This window comes from Myotis brandtii, unplaced genomic scaffold (assembly GCF_000412655.1).
Source record: "Myotis brandtii unplaced genomic scaffold, ASM41265v1 scaffold461, whole genome shotgun sequence".
NCBI classification, from domain to species: domain Eukaryota; kingdom Metazoa; phylum Chordata; class Mammalia; order Chiroptera; family Vespertilionidae; genus Myotis; species Myotis brandtii.
Genome location: NW_005367626.1, coordinates 740131 through 761656, shown reverse-complemented (window position 1 = coordinate 761656; position 21526 = coordinate 740131). Strand labels below are relative to the sequence as shown.

The 21526-nt window shown below is 47.3% G+C and overlaps 1 protein-coding gene across 1 annotated transcript in view; it reads right to left on the bottom strand.

Moving 5' to 3' along the window:
- DNAH9 (dynein, axonemal, heavy chain 9) overlaps window positions 1-21526 on the bottom strand; it is a 362890-nt gene that overhangs the window by 8930 nt on the left and 332434 nt on the right. The window contains exons 61-65 of the mRNA XM_005875413.2: window positions 20502-20729; window positions 15456-15647; window positions 14263-14454; window positions 11369-11539; window positions 6635-6817 (exon numbers count right to left, since the gene is read on the bottom strand). Coding sequence (XP_005875475.1) covers window positions 6635-6817; window positions 11369-11539; window positions 14263-14454; window positions 15456-15647; window positions 20502-20729 — 966 coding nt within the window. The remainder of the gene's footprint in view (window positions 1-6634; window positions 6818-11368; window positions 11540-14262; window positions 14455-15455; window positions 15648-20501; window positions 20730-21526) is intronic.

Below are 21526 nucleotides of genomic sequence, written 5' to 3'. Positions count from 1 at the left end.
TCAGCTGCCTCCTGCACACTCCCCACTGGGGATGTGCCTGCAACCAAGGTACATGCCCTTGACCGGAATCAAACCTGGGACCCTTGAGTCCGAAGGCTGACGCTCTATCCACTGAGCCAAGCCGATTAGGGCTAACTGAGGTCTTAAGGGTGGACCTAGTCCAATAGGACTGGTGGCCTTATAAGAAGAAGAGAAGATCAATCTCTCTCTCATATTCCTCCCTCCCTCTCCCCTGGCCATATGAAGAGGAGAGAGAAAGTGGCCATGTGTAAACCTTGAGAACTGTGAGAAAATAAATGCCTGTTGCTTAATTACCCCCAGGCTGTGGTATTTTGTTATTGCAGCCTGACCTGACTAATACACCCCAGAGAAGAGAACCAGAAGGGCGGTCCATGGTAGAAGTATTTGCAATGGACCAAAACAATGGCCTTTAAGAGCTCAAACCATTTAGTGGGGAGGGGCTTCAGTTCACCTTTGGGCAGGATGAGGGACTCTTCTTCTGGGAAAACTATCTGACATCCTCCCTAGAGGACATAGCTGGTAGGCAAGTCCCTACCCATTGTTTTGGGCCTTACATTGCATGCAATACAGATGCCTTAGGTCTACTGTGTCCAATCCAATGACTACTAGCCCTATGTAGCTACTTAACTGCAAGTGATTTAAAATGATAAAATTAAATATCCCTTCCTTAGTCACATTAGCTACATTTCAGAGAGGAAAAGAGAGAAAGAGGGAGATAGAAATATCAATGATGAGAGAATCATTGATTGGCTGCCTCTTGTATGCCCCACACTGGGGATCGAGCCCACAATCTGGACATTTGCCCTTGACCAGAATCGAACCTGGCACCCTTCAGTCCGCAGGCTGACACTCTATCCACTGAGCAAAACTGGCTAGGGCTATATTTAAGTCTTTAAAAAAAATGTATTGATTTTTATATATAGAGAGAGAGGAAGGGAGAGAGAGAGAAACATCGATTTGTTGCTCCACTTAGTTATGCTTTCATTGGTTGATTCTTGTATATGCCCTGACCGGGGATTGACTTGCAACCTTGGTGTATCAGAAAAATGCTTTAACCAACTGAGCTACCTGGCCAGGGCTCTACTTGTTGCAATTTTAATAAAACATGTTTTTTTTGGGGGGCATACTCTCACACAAACTTGCTGGCCAAACTGTAGTTAAGAAGATATGCAGACAAATTAAGACTCATTACAAAATTAAAGTCCAAGAGACTTAAAAAAAAATACATGGGCCATATTTATTTTCCTTTTTAAAATTAAAAAATTAAGAATTTTTTAATGGCCATTTTACTTACATGATTATACAAAGCTCTGGGGTTTTGTTCAATCTGGGTGTGTCTATGGAAATGTATCATACATGTGAGTGTTGTCTGCCATGTGAGTAGACTGGGAGTAAATGTCCCCCATCCTGGAGTCGTCCCATAACATGACTGACAGACTGGGTCAGCAGTACTGAAACAGAGTGGTGAAGATGTCCTGTCCTTTGGCACCTCTTCCGAGGGCTGTGAGAGAGAGACTCAGATGGGACTGGGTCTGCCAGCCACTGTCATTTGCTTGTACAGTGAAGTCCTGTGTTTCCGAGTATTTCCCTGGCTGAGTCCACTCCTTACTCTGGGTTACCATGCCTCCTACAGCCAAGTGCCACTCTGACAACAGTGATGTCACATGAGCATCTACTTCTGTGACTTCTGTTGTGATAAGGAATGATGTGCTTAAGGTTAAAATATATGCAGGGGAGAAGATTTTTAGGGCAGTGAAACTAGTCTCTAAGACACTATAATGGTGGATACATGTCATTACACATTTCTCCAAATCCACAGAATGTACAGCATCAAGAGTGGACCCTACCCGGCAGGCATGGCTCAGTGGTTGAGCGTTGGCTTATGAACCAGGAGGTTGGGGTTCGATTCGGGTCAAGGGCACATGCCCGGGTTGTGGGCTCAATCCCCAATGGGGGTCATGCAGGAGGCAGCTGATCAATGATTCCCTCTCATCAATGATTCTCTCTCGCTTTTCTGAAATCAGTAAAACAAACAAACAAAAAAAAAGAGTGGACCCTAATGAAAGCTATGGTCCTTGCTTGGGTCACTGTGATGAATCAAAGTAGGTTCATCAGTGGTAACAGCTGGACCATTCTGGTGAGGAAGTTGACAGTGGGGAGAGCTGTGCATGGAGGGGGCAGAGCGACGTGGAACTCTCTGTACCTTCTGCACAATTTTGCTGTAAATCTAAAAATGCTCTAAAAATAAAACCTGATAGTAAAAAATATGCAATGCTTACATTTTAACACCCTTCAGAAACCTGAAATCATTTTGATAACAGAGGAACATAAGACATGTAACTTGGTTTTCTTAAGAATTTCTCACATCTGCTTATGATTATAATTTATTGTGACAGAGATTTTGCATTCACTAATTGAAGGTGCGAATGAGGGAGCCTTAGGGAAGTGCTATGGTTTAGATTTTGTCAGTTTGAGAGTGAAGCAGGAAGAAGTTAGGGAAAGAAGAAATCATTGGCCTGGTATTTCCGTTTCTGATCTCGGATATTCCCATGACCTTGAGCGGAAGTAGAAATGCTTTGTCTTCAGAGGAAGGGTGAGAAGAAACGAGAGAACGCTGCCCTCTATTCACTAAGTGGAACTGTGTCTCTCTTAGGAGAAGAATAGATCTACAGCCTCTAGGACAGCATTTCCTGAAAGGTGTTCAGAAAAAAATTGTTTATTAAGATGCTGCCAGAGTGGTGGAGGCTGGAGTTGGCAGACGGGAAGTTTTTGTGGCCAAACTCTGGGTAGTGAGGCCCTTCTTAGACTCAGGCCCACCAGCCTAGGCAAGCCTGCTTCATTTGCTCAAGCCCAGTTTCCTAGACTCCTCCAGCCTGGATCCCACGTAAGGCCAATGAACATCTGCACTTATTCACAGGTCAACAGGCAACGAAAAGAAAACTTACCAAGAAACAGTGAATCCTTCTCTTAAGAAAATGACCCATTTCAGGGTCCTGTGACTTGCTTGCTACATGTCAGCATTGCAGGGAAATCTGGGGGATCTAGGGGCTGGGGGTACCTGATGGTGGATATGAGGGCTACCTGGCTGTATTCATCTATTTCATCGATAAGTGCTCTCATAAACTTTCTTTGATATATAGAATAAAAACCTTATTTTTCTGGTAGGCCTTCATTGCTTTAAGTCAATGAGTTTGTTAAAACTCAGATTTGTAGCCTCCAGTCCAGGACTCCAACCTCTGGAGGGCCAAGACCATCTGTCTGGAAAGGGCACTGCTGCAGTGTCTGAAGTGGCTGGTGCTCTGGGCTTGCATGCGCGCAGCCAGCATCCGTCCCCGGGGACATCAGCACCCACGCGCTTCCTTCTCCAGGGGCTGCCGGCTGCCCCTGTTCTGAGGGTGAGCCCCTGCCTGCTTTTTCCTCTATGAAGATGGTCTTTGCAAACAGTTTTCTTTTGTATAAAACATGAGCGGTGAGGAAGGTGGGAATGATATGGGTTCTACCCCTTCCTGGCTGGCTTCCAGGCTGAGGGTGACCGCAGCCCATCCACCTGAGGTTCTGATGGAGTGTGGCCAGAAGACCGAAGGCATTTGGGCTGGCAGCTGTCTGGTGGGTGGTGTCTGTCAGTCATTAAAGGGCCAAAGCCAGGCACCCCTCTCAGACCTGCCCTGTAACACGCAGTATATCAGAGTAAGTAGCTGGAGTAACTCTCTAAGTCTGCAAGCTGGCCTTTCAGTTTCAACATCTTTCACATACTTAGAAACCAATTTTGTCAAGCAGAAGGGGTAATCAGCCTCTGAAGCATAGGGAAAAAAGTCTGATGCCATCAAACATTTGAATAATTAAAAAATTCTCAGCCCCGCCCAGATTCTAGGCTGGCCATGGCTCCGCCTACGACAGCACTTCCCAAAAATGCAATACAATGCAAGCTGCAAATGAGAGCTGTGTAGGCACTTTTACATTTTCTGGTAGTCACATTTAGAAAAGTAAAAAAACAAAAAACAAAAAACAGATGAACTTAATTTTTGCAATGTATTTTATTTAATTCAATATATCTATAATGTCAAATATTTCAATATGTGATCAATATAAAACTATTAATGAGGTATTTTACATTTAAAAATCTTTGAAATCTGGCATTTCATTTACGCTTAAGACACATCTGATTGGGACTAGCCATGTTTCAAGTGCTAACCTGTCATTAGCAGCTACTGCAGTGTACAGGGCAGGTCTAAGAATTTGGAGTCTCATGTAATTTTCTTACACAGGCAGAGAATTTTCATCACTGCATGATCCTTTGAAATGTATAACTAGTTGTTATTGTGAAGAATGAATTGGCCTTGGCCTTTGGGAGTTTTGTACATCAGGCTTTTGTGCATTTGGTTAGTGGGAGTCAGGGCCTTTGACCAGTCAGCTCTGATACACTTGCAGGACCTGGTTCTTCACTATGTAAGGCTGAGCTCCAGTTTTCTGACGGTGGTGAATTCCCGAGGGAATTCCTCTCTGTGGAAACATGGTTGTGACCAGCTGACCACCCCCAGGTGACCACCCTGCCTTCCCCACAAGCTGTGTGCTTGGAGTTCTCACAGTCATCCGGGCCTCTCAGTTCAGCTAACACATTTTGGGTAGCATTATGGTTTCCTATCCAGCCAACTGTGAATGATTACAAGTAAGAATTTCTTTATCATAAACGCTAAGAGTGTTGATTTAATGATTAAAAAAGTTAGATGTTTTCTAACTTGGTGCCCAGCCTGGGCAGAGCATTTGGGTTTGCCTGTTTACTGTGCCAGGTAGCGTAAGTTGTCCCATGTCCTCCTGTGCTCCACCTAAAACCCTCCTAGAACTTTAAAGTGACTGTTGAAGAGAAAGAGAGGAAAGGAAAGAAGTGAGAATTTCCTCCCCGCCCCCCGCCAGGTAAGCTGGTCAGCAAGGCCGATCATGGTTTCCCACCAGCGTTCGGGTGAGAAGCTTGGAGCTGAGTAGTTTCTCACTTCTTCATCCATCAGAAGGCGCCCCTCTAGCATGGAGGGCAAAGAGCTCATGGATCAGCCCCGCTTGCCTAGACTGGAATAAAGAGAAACCTCCCTGCCTCCCTCGCCTTTTCCCAGGCACGCTCTGCAATTCTGACACCAAACCTCAGGGAAAGCTCTTGGCAGAAAAATGAGTGAGTGAATTGGAAGTCGAATGGGTAAACAGACAGCACCAAATCGCATGGATCCAATAGGCTAAGGTTGCAACAAATCTACTCAAGAGAATTACTAATGTATACCTGCCTGCCACAGTAATGGAGCTGCACCGTGTGACAGGCAGAGTCCTTATTTACACTTGAGATTGTTCTACAAAGTTTTGTATTTCATTTCATTACAAGCTGGAGCCTAATTTGGAAACATTACGAAGCATTGTCAGCTTTCAACATCCCTTCCCATCTCACCTTTCTCCTTATTTCTCTCCATCCATATTGGGGGCAGAAGGGAAATGAACAGATTTTTAAAAAACCCACTAACCTAGATTTTGCAGTTTATTAGGTAGTTTCTATGTGACCACATTGGGAAGAAACTCCCGTCTGGTTTCCCTGTGCACACGTGACCGTCGGCCTGGAAGGCAGCAGCACACCACAGCCCGACGTCCGGGCTGGGCTGAGATTTCATTGTTGGCTACAAAAGTGGGCTCTCACTTTCCCTCTGTGTGGGGTCACAATTCTTTTACTAAACTGACAAGTCACCTTCAGCTGCTCCTAAAAGGCAGCAGGCCCTCCCCACTTACCTGTTTACAGATGAACGGTTATAACAATGCCTACCTATTAGGCTCTGTGCTCCGCATTTGACATCATATGCTTATGGTGCAAAAAGTAACCTTGTTTACATAAACGCTTGTAGAAATAGGAGGCTCTTTCACCGATCGGAGAAACCTCAGCTTGTGCAACCTTGGCTCTTTCAGATCTTTGGATCTTAGAACCACCTCAAGGTTGTAAAAGATTAAAATTCTTTCCATTCCCCTGATGGGGTGATAAGACTTCCTGCTCATACCTATGGGTACTTACCACATTGTTCTCAACACTCTATGTAAATGAATTTACTTAGTTCTCCCAAAGCCCTATGAAATTATCCCTGTTGTACAGATGAAGAAACTGAGACACAGCGAGGTTTAAGTCACGTTAAGGCCACACAGTGAGGACATGGAAGAGTTGGGAGTTGATGCCAGTCTAGAACCGTACTTTTAGGACCCGAGGACAGAAACCGCAGTGCAGCCTCCTGGAAACTCAGAGGCAAACACCTTTTTGCCTCACGGGAAGGCGATGTTACCTATGGCAGTGGAAGACACTCGGGTGTGAAGACTTCTGTCTCGTTTGGTCATTCAGAGTGTAGTCTCCTGGGCAGCTCACCTAGCCAACCAGCCAGTCATAGCTCATTCTAACCTCAGCACAGCGTCAGGCTTCTAGGCCCTGTGTCTTACCCGCCCTGCAACCTGAGCAGACTCTGGTTCCGGGGATGACACCCTCTTGGGCATTTGGAAATGCTGCAGGAGAACTGGTCTCCAGCTCCCAGGATCCCCGGTCCCACTTTCTCCTCAAGGCGACCCAGCTGGCAACGCCCTTCCCACCCAAGTCCTCACGCACCTTCAGGCCGAGGTGCAGCTCCCTCAGCGAGCGCCGGACCTCCCTGGTGAGTGTGTTCATCCGCTCACACTCCTGCAAGGCAACCACGATGTAGGGGGTGCGTTCCTCCACCCTGGCCATCAGCTCTGGGATGTTAAACTCGTCTGTCACCCGCTCCAGTATTTCTTCCAGAAGGGCCTTGACCTGCCCACACAGGAAACACAGGGTTAGAAAGGAGGTCTAATTCTCCAGAAGGACTCACTGTCTGGTATTAAGGCACCAAAGATGACAGTCATCCACCCCTGGCCCTCCTCTGGCCTGCTTGCTTAGGTCAACGAGGTCAGGGGTTGAGGACCAACCACGGATGGCCTCGCCATAAGCTGTGACTTATGCTACCAGCTGAAAAGATGAACACAGATGCTTTTCCAAGAGCTGAGATTTGGAGAAACCCAGAACTGAAACAGCTGTGAGAATCAAACCGGAAAGGCATTTGGGCCACATGAAGCTGGTATGTATATTCCATTCTGAGTTTCCAGGAGGCTGCACTGTAGTTTCTGTCCTCAGGGCCTGGAAGAAGCACCCCCACCTATCATGCAAACCTCCTCCCCACCCCAAGGTGCCTTTTGCCACACAACCTGTCAGCTAATTAGACCAGGGGAGCGAGAACAGCAGCGCCTCTCTCCTGCAAATTAGAGTTGAGATACCGAGATACTGACTTATTTGGGGGCAAGCGTTTGGAGGCCGAGCCTGCCATTTTGAAGTAATAAGGAAGCCCAGGAGGTCTGTCAGCAGAGAAAGAAAAGTGAAACAAGTGCAGACATAAGACCTGTGGCCAGCAGAGAAGGAGGGAGCGAGGGAGGAAGCCAGCAAGAAGGCCTGCAGCCTTCCAGGCCTTCAGAGGCAAGTAGTGGCAGTCTAAGGTTTTTGTCGGTTCATCGTCTCTCTCCCCATCTTCTTAACTGGTCCCTATCTTGTTCATGAAATTACCTCTTCCTTCTTGTTTTGGGGTACAGTCCTGGGGCCCAGCCCTTCCATGACCCAAGTAGGCCAATCAGATATTTTTTTTTCCAGGAACATGAAAATTTGAACCTCAAGACTAGGATCCAGGGGCAAAAAGTGGCTGGAGCCACTGCCAGGGTGGAAGTGCCTGAGAGGACAATCCACTTGACTTCTTTCTCAGGATTGCTATAGAAACATTAATGATGGGAGAGAATCATTGATCAGCTGCCTCCTGCATACCCTCTACTGGGGATCAAGCCCACAACCTGGGCATGTGCCCTGACTGGGAATCGAACCCTGACCTCCTGGTTCATAGGTTGATGCTCAACCACTGAGCTACAGCAGTTGGGCCCAGGATTCCTTTGATACGGTGAGCGATTTCTTGCCTATTTCAGCTAAATTGGTCTCTGTTGCTTGCCACCAAAGGACCCCGACTGAGTGAATACAGTCCTGTTATGCATTACGTATGTGAATGTTATCAAGTCATTTAGGTCTCAATTTTCTGCATCTATAAAAATTTCTAAGAGCGTTTTTATCCACCTGTCCCCTCTCCCCTAACTCCCGGGGCTGATGCAGAGATCAAATAAAATGAGTTGATGAATGTGGCAGCATCTGAAAGCTATAAAAAAATCCATATAAATGTAAAGGATTATTAATACTCGCGTTGCCTTGTATTGTTAACATAGAATACATTCTCTAGGAAAAGAGCTGATGTTAGAAAAAGGGAAGTACAGCTCATCACCCTGTCACAAATGGGTCTCTGGTGCTGTCACAGCAGCAACTGGAATGGAATTTTAATGGTACCTGAAAGCTGCTGCTGGGCTAGAAGACAAATGGCTGAAATTATATCATATTTCTGTCTCTGGAGCAGAATTTGAAGAAACAGTCCTATAACAGTGAACTGCCATTCAGACGTTATTCACAAAGAGATGAAAAGATAGTCTGGAGGCATTGTTCCAAAATACATTGAATGCGGGAAACAGAGTTCTATTCTGTCACTGATCCCGCCGAGCGCGTGGAGACGGGCCGAGGCCGGGAGGACTGTTAGGGACATCCACAAGCCCGTCTTCTGCTCAGAGAAGCCGGGCAGATGGGAGGAGTGGGTTCCAAGGGATGTGGTCTACTTTACTTACACAAACTCCTCTGCCGTTTTTTCTTTTGGGGAAGGTAATAAATGCTTACCATAAGGGTCTAAACATTACAGATCCATATGATATTAGAAGCAAAATCCTCCCACAATTTTGCCTATTTCCTCAAAGGGGGGAAAAAAACCACTAACTGCTAATGTTTGGGTTTCTAATTCCTTTAGGCATCCTTCAATGCATATAACTGCCTCCCTCCCCCTTCTCTCCCTCCCCCACCCACGTTGATCTTGTCTTCCTTCCTTCTCCCTTTCTCCTCCCTCCCCCTCTTCCCCCTCCTTCCTTCCTTCCTTCCTTCCTTCCTTCCTTTCTTTCTTTCTTTCTTTCTCTCTTTCTTTCTCTCTTTCTTTTTCTTTCCTCTTTCTTTCTTTCTTTCTCTCTTTCTTTCTCTCTTTCTTTCTCTTTCTTTCTCTTTCTTTCTCTTTCTCTCATCACCAATGGAATCACACTATACACAGCTTTTCCCACCTTGTAATAAATCTTGCTTTTCCCACCTTGTAATAAATCTTGGACATGTTCCCTTGTTAGTACATATGGATTTGCCTTTTTTTTTTTAAACAGTATAGCTTATTTCACTGGTGCAGCAGACCATAGTTTATTATGTTACTCCCTATTGCATGTTTGGTCTGTTTATTATTTCTACTACTATAAGCAATAAATAAGTAATAAATAAATAGAAATATATCATAAAATCTGTGCACTTTTGAGTGTTCCCACTGATGGTTGAATTCCTACACATAGAATTACGAGTAAAAATATGAAGATTTTAAATTTTAGTAGCTATGGTCAGATTGTTCTATAATTTAAACCTCCACCAGCAGAAACAAGAGTGCCTGTTGTCCTAGGCCAGTGATGGCGAACCTTTTGAGCTTGGCGTGTCAGCATTTTGAAAAACCCTAACTTAACTCTGGTGCTGTGTCACATATAGAAATTTTTTGATATTTGCAACCATAGTAAAACAAAGACTTATATTTTTGATATTTATTTTATATATTTAAATGCCATTTAACAAAGAAAAATCAACCAAAAAAATGAGTTCACATGTCACCTCTGACACGCGTGTCATAGGTTCGCCATCACTGTCCTAGGCCCTCCTCACTGCATAGTATCACATTAAAATTTTTTTGCCATTAGGTGAAAAATGATATTTCACTTAAGTTCATTTAGTTATAGTGACATTGAGAATATTTTTATTGGCCACTTGTATTATTATGGCCAATGATTATGAATTTATTTTGTGTCCTCCTTCCCCCTCCTCTCTTCTCTTTCCTTCTTTTCCCATATGTAAGAACTATGTATAATAGCAAAAGTTGCCCACTTCCTGGTATCTGTGGTGCTAATAGGTTTTCCTAGTTTGGCAAGTGATCATAGTTCATCCATTTCTGAAAGACACACACACACACACACACACACACACACTTCCTTGAATTAGTTGGAAGAAGGGGATAAGGAAATTATAAGAACTGGAAGCTTCTTTGAATGTTACTTGGAGAATATCCTATTACCTATATCGTCCCAGCCTTTTTCATTTTTAGAGCTGGGAATGTTTTCCATTCTACATGGTTTAGATTCTGGGTAATGTAAATCTCTTCTCTTCCTTTTATTCTCCAATTATATTGTACCATCAAATGGTGGATTGATTTAGGGCAGCTGCCTGCAAGTCTGCTCACCTGCATCAAGTTGCCAGGGTGCAAATCCCTGGGCCTAAAAGTTTGATGACTCCTAGGTTTCTTTCTTCTTCTTTTTTTTTAAAAAAAGTCTTTATTATTTAAACTTACACATGTATTACATATGTCTCCTTTTCCCCTCATTGACTTCTCCCCGGCCACCCCCAACTCCCAGCTTTCTTAATCCTTCATCTTCCCAGTATGTTTTCTCATAAAGCAATGGAATCTCTAATGAAAGGAACCTGAGTGTTGTGAGTGGGGGTGGGGGTGAAGGGGGTACACCTCTCAGGATGAGTTTGCTTGTGTGGGAAATCTTCATAAGAAATTACATTTCAGCGCCCCATTCCTTCCTGCCCTCACATAGCCTCCTGTGGTCCCCAAACCCATACCTCACCCCAGTCTGCCGTTCTACCCCTAATTCCCCTCTACTCTCCAGAAATTTCAGGAAGTCCTGTGCTTAGTAGCTCTTAACTGTGTGTTAGGAGACTCTCTGATGAAATGTCATTCACACACAGAGAAGGCACCATTGTCTTGAAGAGGAGGAGTGAGTCCCAGTGAGCACCTCGTTGGTGGAATGAGGGTGGCGGTTTTTAGGGACAGCTCCCCCCGTCATTACTTAGTTTGCCAAGGAATCACGAAGTCAGTTTTAAGCTTCCCAAACCACCACTGTTCCCTTCCTTCACTTTGGCAGACAAACTAAATTAAAATGGACTTTGGGCGGACTAGCAAAGCAACTGCCAAATCCAATGGCAGCGACTTCCTAGGATGCAACCAATGGCCAGGATGGTGGTCGGGCCCGGCTCTTGGACTGAAGGGCAGGCATGTCAGGGCTGGACGGGCTGTGGGGACGGTGTGCTCAGTGGGGTCTGTACTGTGCACGGCCAACTGGCCAGTCCCCGTGTGCAGTCCTCAGCTCCCAGAGTGACCTCGGCACCCCCTCCACATACCTTCTCTTCCCTCGTGGCCGCCGCTCCGTCCCCGACGTGGCTGTCCCGCGGCTGCAGCTCCAGCACCGTGCGGAAGAGCTTCTCCGAGGTCTGGGTCAGGAAGCCGATCTCCGCATTGGGGTGGAGGCCGTAGAGATAGGGTGACTCGGGGGGCAGCTCGGCATCAATGTACTGCAAGTCAAGGGCAGGTCGCTCACAAACAACCAAGACATCTCCCATCCCCACTCCGCGCTCCAGGCTCCAAGGCGCACGCAGTCAGTGGTCCCTTCGGCCCTGCCGGTGACACTGCTCACCACACTGGCTGTCAGCTGCCCCCCAAGGGCTGGCCTGCCTCCCCCCACACCACTATGCTGGGCCAGTTTTCAGACCTCCCCATCCACGAGGTTATTCTCTTGTTCGAGAAGTTTAGAGGGTTTTATCCAGCTCCAATCTCACCCCCTCCCACTGCTCCCTGACACGCCTATCCTTCCACACACAGGGAGGGCTCCTCAGAGTCATGTAGAAATACTAAACCTTACCGGGTATTTTTCTCAAGCTCTTCTAGGACCTCAGACCTCTTGCCCTTGAATTACTTTTTCCCTCCCCCCTGTTTAGCTAAATCAGAGACGACAAACCTATACACAACACAGGACAACACAGGCAAAATCCCTGTGTGGGTTGGGATGCACGACTAGGTGAGCTTTGCTGCGAACTTGAGAGTTCCTGCCTCTGGCGAAAAGTATTAGAATTTAGCCCAGCCAGTGTGGCTCAGTGGTTGAGCATCGACCTATGAACCAGGAGGTCACGGTTCGATTCCTGGTCAGGGCACATGCCCGGGTTGTAGGCTCGATCCCCAGTGTGAGGCATGCAGGAGGCAGCTGATCGATGTTTCTCTCTCATCGATGTTTCTAACTCTCTATCCCTCTCCCTTCCTCTCTGAAATCAATAAAAATCTATTAAAAAAAGGAAAGTATTTGCATTTAAAAGTGTGACACCCAAATAGCACATCTCAGTGCTCAGCTAGGGTGGGTTATGGTCGGTTAGGGTGGGTTATGGTCGGTTAGGGTGGGTTATGGTCAGTTAAGGTGGCCAGTCTGCCATCCCTAAAAAATCTCCCTCAGCTTTTTTCCCCTCCAAAATATTTTTATTGATTTCAGAGAGGAAGGGAGAAGGAAAGAGAGAGAAAGAAACATCAATGATGAAAGAGAATCACTGATCGGCTAACTCCTGCATGCCCCCTACTGGGGATCGAGCCCGCAACCTGGGCATGTGTCCTCCTGGTTCACAGGTCAACGCTTAACCACTGAGCAACACTGGCCGGCTTCCTCAGTTTTTAAGGCTCAAGTTTTCCGAATAATCTCTGAGTACAATTCTTCCTATTACAGTGAGAAACTACCTCTCAAGTTTAGCTCCTAATTTGACTTTAATGATTTCTTGGTGTTAGTAAGGTCTAAGTAAAATATTCCTTAAAGGCAAATGTGTGTGCTAATTTTTATATTTCTTCCAGCAGCCAGCACATGCCTGGACTTCTTGGTAGGTTCTCTATAACCATCTATTAACTGGCAGGTCACAGGGAGGGAAGAAGGAAAGGAAAATCTGCCTCATCTATTGGAGGAGGTGTGCCAACCATGTTACTGCTGCCCATCACCTACTTCAGCCTCTTGTCAAATTGTTCCATAGACACTAGGGGACGCTCTTGCACAATTTTCTTGGCTAAAGCCTTGAAGATCAAGAGTTAAAAAAATCCTCTTATTTTTAGAATCTTATTGTTTTTAATTTCTTCTCAGAGGTCCATTTTTTTCCCCTGGATCAAATGACTTTTATGACTTACCTTCTTAAATTTTATGGATTAAAAAAAAAATAAAAGCTTGTTGTTAATGTTTTTATGACCAGTATTCCCCTTAAGTTTGGTATTCAAAGTTTTTTTTTTTAAGCACCTTCAATAGTCAAGCAATAAAAATAGTTTTTTAAAAATATGATCTTTTCGTATATTTTTTATGGCAGGCTAAATAGAGGCAAAGATGAGCACCTTAAAAATAGCTGTAGTGCCCTGGCCGGTTTGGCTCAGTGGATAGAGCGTCGGCCTGCGAACTGAAGAGTCCCAGGTTCGATTCCGGTCAAGGGCATGTACCTTAGTTGCAGGCACATCCCCCGTGGGGGGGTGTACAGGAGGCAGCTGATTGATGTTTCTCTCTCATCAATGTTTCTGGCTCTCTGTCCCTCTCCCTTCCTCTGTAAAAAATCAGTAAAATATTAAAAACAAAACAAAACAAAACAGTATATTACCTCTGTAAAAAATCAGTAAAATATTAAAAACAAAACAGTATATTAAAAAAATAGCTGTAGTAATAGTAAAACAAAAACCCAAACTAATAGTATAAAAAAGCTTCGTTTGAATGTTTTTCCTGGTATATATATATATGTGGGCATGTGGACCTGTGTTCCTAGCAACCAACAAAGAGTAGGAGGGGTGAGTGATCTCCTCCAAGATCATGTCCCTTTGAAGAGATTTGGAATCACTACTATAAACCTTAGCAAAAGTTAGCCTAGTTCTTACCTGAAATTTTGCTCCTAATGGCTTTGCCAATATCCTGAATGAAAACAATCAAATGAATGCCCCAGATGTTATTTGTAGAAAAAAGCAACAAATAGAATCATTGAACCAAATATCAAGAATAGAAAGATCTCCAAGGGCTCAACTGGATCATGAATTTGAGGCTAGAAATCTTATAGCTCTCAACTTGAACAGGGCCAGTGTTGGGCTGACCACCACACTTGGCATAAGCTTGGCTCTTGAAGCCAGTCTTTCCTGGCGCTGTGAGCGTCCCTCAGCCACGCAGGGCAGCACTGAAGGAAGACCCAGGTCCCGCCGTGTGGGCGACGTTACGGTGTCGTGGGGAGAGAGCCAGCCTCACCTCATGGTAACCATTGTAGTCCATGTTGCCTGGCAGTGGGAACCCTGGGGCCAGAGTCAGCTCTCCTTCAAGCATTTCCGGTTTAATGAATTCCTCCAGATATGTCCTGCAGAGTCTCCTGTCCCAGTCATCGGTGATATGGCCTCCATACATGATCTCTCCGAAGAGGTAACGCAAGTCATCATAGGGGACCTGAGAGACAAGGCGAAGAGAGAACGGTCTTTGCACAGGCATGGGGCCGGCCTCGGGTGGGCAGAGCAGGAGCCACAAGGCGGGATGCGCCTTGAGATGAGGAGCGGTGTTTTATTCACCTGCGTACCCCGGTGCCCAGCAGAGTCAGGTATGTGTGGAAGCTCATTAAATGCTTGAAATATTACACCGACAGGTGAGCAGAGGTAAGGTGCCAACCCCTTCATATATATACCTTCCCTCTTTCACAGTCATTTAATAGGCAATGTCAAATGGAAGAAAATAAGGACCAGGATACTTTTCTAATTTCCTGCCATTAATTAGCATATTAATTAACTCTCTCCTTTGAAAGGCCAAAGTGAATGAACTGTAGCAGGCAAGTTCACTGCTGTTGAAGTTAAGGAAGAAGCCTGTCCCCACCCCTTTCCAGGGAAAGCCTTGTCCAAGTGCAACAACTGAAGATGGAGTTGTGGGAGGTGGGCCTCCCGGGTTCCGGAGCTGAAGGCAGAGGGAAGGCTCAGGGCATCTGGGCCTGGTTCCTTCCCACCAGGAAGGAGGAGGCCTTGTTGATGCTCGATTTGGTCCCTGAGCCAGAAGAGCCTCGCTGGTGTGAACATTCCCTTAAATGGAAGAGCATGGATTATTGGTGTACGTTTTCTTTGAAATAGGAATGTCAGACAGAGAATGGAGGAGACAAGGTGTAACAAGAATGTGGCTTCTTCTTCAGCTTTGGTGAGATGGAGAATTCTGTGTCTTTGGGAATTTGTATCAGGTGAGTGTGGGACCTCTTCTTGCTCATCTACAGTTCCCTGCAAAGCTGTGAGCACACGGGTGGTCCAGGCCCTGGGACAGACACTCCCGGGACTGACTCGCACCAGGCATGAGCCCGGTTTGGTTTCTCAGCCTCGCGCTGGTCCTGGGGGTGGCCCATGGTTAAGCTCGCACTCTCTCACTCCTCGCGGGGTGTGCGCCCTGCCCTCCCCGCAGCTGGCCGGAACCTGTACCTTTGCGTTGGCCTCCAGGAAGTTGTAGAGCACGTGCACAGAGATGGTGAGGTCCCCAGTGTTGAAGGGGTAGGAGCGATTCCATCCCTGCGGCCCGAACTTTCGCCTCTCCGCCACCACCGCGTGGAAGTAACAGAGAGCAAAGAGGATGCTCTTGAACTCCGCCTCCCGGGAGCACGTCTCCAGGGTGTCCTGAAAGAAAAGGGTCGCTTCCTGTCAGCTCCTGCTCTGCAGGGCGGGGTTTGGGCCCGCGTGCTGGCCTTGCTCTGGATAAAGCTCCCACGTGTCCCGGTTAGGGTCTGACTACAGATTGCGTTGTGGCTAGGCCTGGGCTCAGGGTTGGAAGGGACCCTGCTGAGGGCTGGGCTTTCGTTTAGAGCAGCAACGTCTCCAGGGTGTCCTGAAAGAAAAGGGTCGCTTCCCTGTCAGCTCCTGCTCTGCAGGGCTGGGTATGGGCCCTCATGCTGGCCTTGCTCTGGATAAAGCTCCCACATGTCCCGGTTAGGGTCCGACTACAGATTGAGTTGTGGTTGGAGGAGACCCTGCTGAGGGCTGTGCTTTCCTTTAGGCAGCGGTTCTCAACCTGTGGGTCGAGACCCCTTTGGGGGTCCAACGACCCTTTCACAGGGGTCGCCTAAGACCATCGGAAAACAATATAATTACATATTGTTTTTGTGATTAATCACTATGCTTTCATTATGTTCAATTTGTCACAATGAAATTGGGGGTCACCACAACATGAGGAACTGTATTAAAGGGTCGCGGCATTAGGAAGGTTGAGAACCACTGATGTAGAGTCTGAGTTAAGGTTTACATTCAGGTTACAGGCGGGTTTGGTTTATGGTGCAAGTTTGCGCATATGGCCGTGCTAATTAAGTTAACAATCACTGCTCATGGAAAACAGGGTAGTGGCCATGGGAGCGTCCCGTCTGTCCTATTCATGTCACTTTGTGCTGGGGTGTGGGGTGTGGGTGGGGGCGCTCATGGCATCATCTCGTCCCTTCCTGCCATGCTTTTCTTACCCATCACGGAGGGTCTGTAGGTGTGATTGCTGCCTGTGTGGCTGAGGGATCCCTGGCTCGCTGCCGGGGGAGCTGCTGCATGGAGGGAGGGTGGGAATCACAGCCCCCATCCCATGGGCCACTGGCTGCAGCAACAAGAGCGCCCAGGGGTCCTGGCTGCAGAGCACACAGCAGGCAGAAAAGGCGTGGCTCCTGAAGAGAGGATGGAGGGAGGGACAGACAGGACAGAGACGCGGGAGACAGTCCAGAGGGGGAGGCAGCGGAACTGTGCTGGTGGGTTTTAAGGGCGATGGCGTAATAGTGCGGAGGGGATCCTGCGTTTTGAGGGGATGGTAGGATGAGAACCCCTGGATTCTTTGGAATTAAGATTTTCTTCTGAGTGAGACCCTCTCTGGTCAGGAAGGAGCAAGAAGTTGCAGTTGGAGTCCAGGAGAGGCACTTCCAACTCTCAGGCAGATGGGGCTGGTTCAGTCCTGCAGTTTCTTCTGAGGGTTGGTCCTGGGACTTTGCTCATGGGAGGAGCGGAGGAGACAGGACAGGCTAAGCTTCTGGCAGGTTTTTCCATGGAAAACCCATCACACAATCTCAGTCTCTCTTTCGGGGTCTGAGATTGAGAACCATTTTGTCATGAAGATATAGATGTGAAAGGTCAGAGGTGGTTCAGAGGACAAAGGAACTGCTTCCTGCAAACAAAACTGTATTAACTGCTTTCTAGACAGGGCTGCTCTCGGTGGCCTGCAGAGTGCGTCCTCCGGTGCTTCTGGCACCTTTGAAACAATCGGTCCTGCTGAGAAGTGCAACTGCTTCCTGCAAACAAAACTGTATTAACTGCTTTCCAGACAGGGCTGCTCTCGGTGGCGTGCAGAGTGCGTCCGGTGCTTCTGGCACCTTTGAAACAATTGGTCCTGCTGAGAAGTGCCTCTAGGCCAGCCGTGGGCAAACTACGGCCCGCAGCCGGATCCTGCCGTTTGAAATGAATAAAACTAAAAAAAAAAAAAGACCGTACCCTTTTATGTAATGCTGTTTACTTTGAATTTATATTAGTTCACACAAACACTCCATCCATGCTTTTGTTCCGGCCCTCCGGTCCAGTTTAAGAACCCATTGTGGCCCTCGGAGTCAAAAAGTTTGCCCACCCCTGCTCTAGGCCCAGAGACAAGAAACCGCACAGGAAAAGCTGAAACTGGTTGACAGTGGCCACTCAAACGTCAGGATAAAAGGATCACCCCAAACAGCAAGCTCCCAGGAAGCAGGAATAAAGTGGGGGTGGGGGTGGGGTGGGGGTGGGACTGCCGGGGCCGCTGCCCCAGGGCACTGGAAGGCCAGAAGGGAACAATTAAAATTCATTTGAACAATGACTATCACCATAAACCTATCCCTCTTCCTCAGAATATGTTAATATGAAGATAGTTATGAATGGTCCAAAAACCAGTGGGGCAGGGACAGAATGAGCAGGAAAAGCCGGCATCTCTCGGGGATGATGTCCCAGTTGCCTGATAACCAAACTGACACGGGGCTTGCAGGGAGGTCAACCCACAACAGGGCCATGGGAGCAGAGACAATGAACACAGGTGTGGCTGCAGGTGACAAACCCCCAAGGAGCCCCACTATTTTAACAGTAATTATTAGGAGATACAGCACGGGAGGCGTCTGCTGCCCTCCTCCAGCTCTGTCCAAGACCCTCAAGGCGGAGAAACTGGGAAGGGTCGGCCCCTGTATCCCCCAACAGCCAGCTGACTGCATCCTGTGCCTTTTATTTTTTTTTCTAACTTATAACTGTACTTATTTATTTATAAATAATTAATATCACCTGAGGATATTTTTTCATTGATTTTTAGAGAGAGTGGAAGAGGCAGGGAAAGACAGAAACATTGATGTGAGAGAAACACATCGATTGGTTGCCTCCCGCACGTGACCCGACCAGGGCCCGGGTCGGGGAGGAACCTGCCACCAAAGAACAAGTCCTTAACTGGAATCAAACCCGGGACCCATCAGTCTGCGGGCTGATGCTCTATCCACTGAGCCAAACTGGCTAGGGCTAATTTTAAAAGTTGTGATTAAATATCCATAAACTTTACTGTCCTAACCACTTCGAAGTGCACAGTTGAGTGGCATCTTGTGTATTCACCTTGCTGTGCAGCCCAGGGCCATTCAGGGCAGTAGTGTCTTTGCCTGGAGGCAGCTGAAGCAGACTATACAGAGGGCTGTGGATTCCCAAGATAAGGGTGTTTATGTCCCCAATGTGGAGTATAACTCTAGAACATTTAGACGTTTTGACCTCTGATACAGAGTATCTAGGAGTTTAGTCAAGGCCTATTTAGGAAAAATAAGAAAAAGAAAAAATGCCCCTGCCAAGAGAACAAACTACTTTCTGCCCAGGTTGCAATGGGCACCCATTTTGTAACAAAACAGCAAGTTAATCGTCCTGGTCACGTCCCCCCATTCCTGTTCCAAATTTTGTGTGGGTTTCGGAGTTGGGCTGAGAAGGTGAATGAAAGAGGAGGAGACTGGACAAGTTTCACTTCTCAGGTCTTCGTGGCAGCTTCTTCGCAAGGCTGGACTGCTGGGTTCGGACACCAGGAGGAAAACGGTCACAGTGTAATCTGAGTCTCTGACTGCCAAGTGGTCTTCATCTTATTTTGCATTAAACCAGGCCCCTCCCCGAGGGCCCCTGGACCTGCTGGTTTGTGTTGGGCTAGAACAGACGTCCTCTCGGATGGTCTGTTTCAAGTTACAGAGATGACCCAACAGGGACTTGCGTGAGCTTTCGCCTGGGTCCCATGAGTAGAGACCCATTGATGCCACTATGACCTCAGAGAGGGAAGCCTTCCCAGAACCACCCCTTGGGACTGGACTTTAAGGTGGCTTCCATGGCCCCGCCCCGCTTCCCAGGAAGGTGGAACTCTCCAAGGTAGAAGCAGAAGAAAGGATGCCTTCCTGAGAGGATGAAAGAGGCCTGAGCGTGGACTTTGCAAGGGCTACTTTACATATGGAGTGAGCCACCCATCGGGTCGGCCTCGGCTTTTAATAAACACTCCACAACACGAGTCTTAGAATTCCCAGTCACGCAAATTCCAGTACCATAGTAGCCAGCATTTGAAACTTTGCCTAGATATTCTTAATCTCATTGTAATACCGTGTTCTCAAAGTTGTGCAATAGAATCCCCGGAGAGCTTGTTAGAACACAGATGCCTGGGTCCCACCCAAATTTTCTGACTCAGGAGGCCTAGGTGGGGGCCTGAGAATTTGCATTTATAACAAGTTGATGCTGCTGTTCTGTAGGTCACACTTCAAGAGTCTAACACATGATTACATTCCAAGTCTAGATCCCACTACCTGACAATGACACAGGTTTTTTTAAAAAATATATTTTTATTGATTTCAGAGAGGAAGGGAGAGGGAGAGAGAGCTAGAAACATCAATGATGAAAGAGAATCATTGATTGGCTGCCTCCTGCACGCCCCCTACTGGGGATCGAGCCTGCAACCTGGGCATGTGCCCTTGATTGGAATCAAACTCGAGACCCTTCAGTCCACAGGCCAATGCTCTATCCACTGAGCCAAACCAGCTAGGGCTGACACAGGGTTTTTTGAAGCCTTGATACTCAAGATGCATGCAGATATCAACTATCATCATCTGAACCTGTCAACCTCCTGCTTGAAGAGTGTATGCTTGAAGTGTGTGACCCGTATATCACATCAGTTAGGTTATAGCAACCTGCCACTTTCTGTCTTGGAATATTTAGCGAACATGTGGACTTGCACAAGTTCCCCCAAACCTCTTGCCAAAGCAAGACCCCAAGCTTGGTCCACCCAGGTGTACCTGGGAATTGAGAGCTAGGTTTTACTGAGTAGGCACAGGGTGGAGGTCAACCTCAAAGGGAGCGCATTTTGCCCATGTTGGGCATCGCTCCATAGCCCAGCCAGTCCCCGACCGCACCCCCAGCTGCATGCTCTTCTCCCACCCAGTTGAATTGGCTCTTTGTGAGGTGGGTGCTTGTCCCCCCTCCCTCCCAGGGCCATACCTGAGTGAAGTTGTCCAGGGCCTTGTGCAGGTTGGCATGCATGCCCGTGGGAGGCTCGTTGGTGATTTTGATGGAGTTCTCCAGGATGCCCTGGGGGATGACGTGGCCCTCGGGGGAGGGCGCAGGCTCTGCACTGATGAAGACCCTGAACTCCGGGTGGCTGCTTGCACTGAGCTCCTCCAGCTTCTTCTCCAGGGTGCTGAGCCACTTGGCAACCAGGTGGATGTTCTGGTGGGAAGGATGGACCCCCCAAACATAGGCATTTGCTTAGTTCTGTTAGCAGTAAACAGTTATAGGAAGGCAGCTAGAGGGGGGACCTGACCTTAGTTTCAAATACATCACCTGCAGTATGAGTGTTGGCATTCCCAGTTCTGGGGACCTCCTGGCATCCTGCAATGGAACCCTTGCCCTTGATATCCTGTCTCTCTAGCACAGTGTTCTCAAACTGGACTCAGCATCAGAATCCCCTGGAGGGATTGTTGAAACAAAGGTTCTTGGACACTTCTCCTCCCTGCTTTCCCCTTTCCCCTGAGTTTCCGATTCAGTAGGTCTAGTGTGGGGCCCAAGGATTTGCATCTTTAATAAGTTCCCAGGTGATGTTGATGCTGCTGGTCAGGGCCACCCTTCAAGAGTCTAACACATGACTAAGTTACAAGTCCAGACCTGCTATCTGACTCCTGGATCACTGAACTCCTCATGCTCTAAAGCAGGGGTGGGAAGTGTCTGCCCGTGGGTTGTATAAGGCTCACAAAATCACTTGGTCTGGCCCTGCCAAGGCATTAGGGGTGAGTTAATTAAATGTTTAACCAAATATAACAGGCTAATTTTTAAGTTGATAATTTTGTATGGCCTGAGAATCTACACTAATAAAAGAGAAACATGGTAATTGGCGTACGACCGCTACCCTTTTCATTGGCTAATCAGTGAGTATATGCAAATTAACTGTCAGCCAAGATGGCGGCCGGCAGCCAGGCACTGAAGCGAGCACGAGGCTTGCTTGCTGCAGACTCCAACGTTCGCCGCCT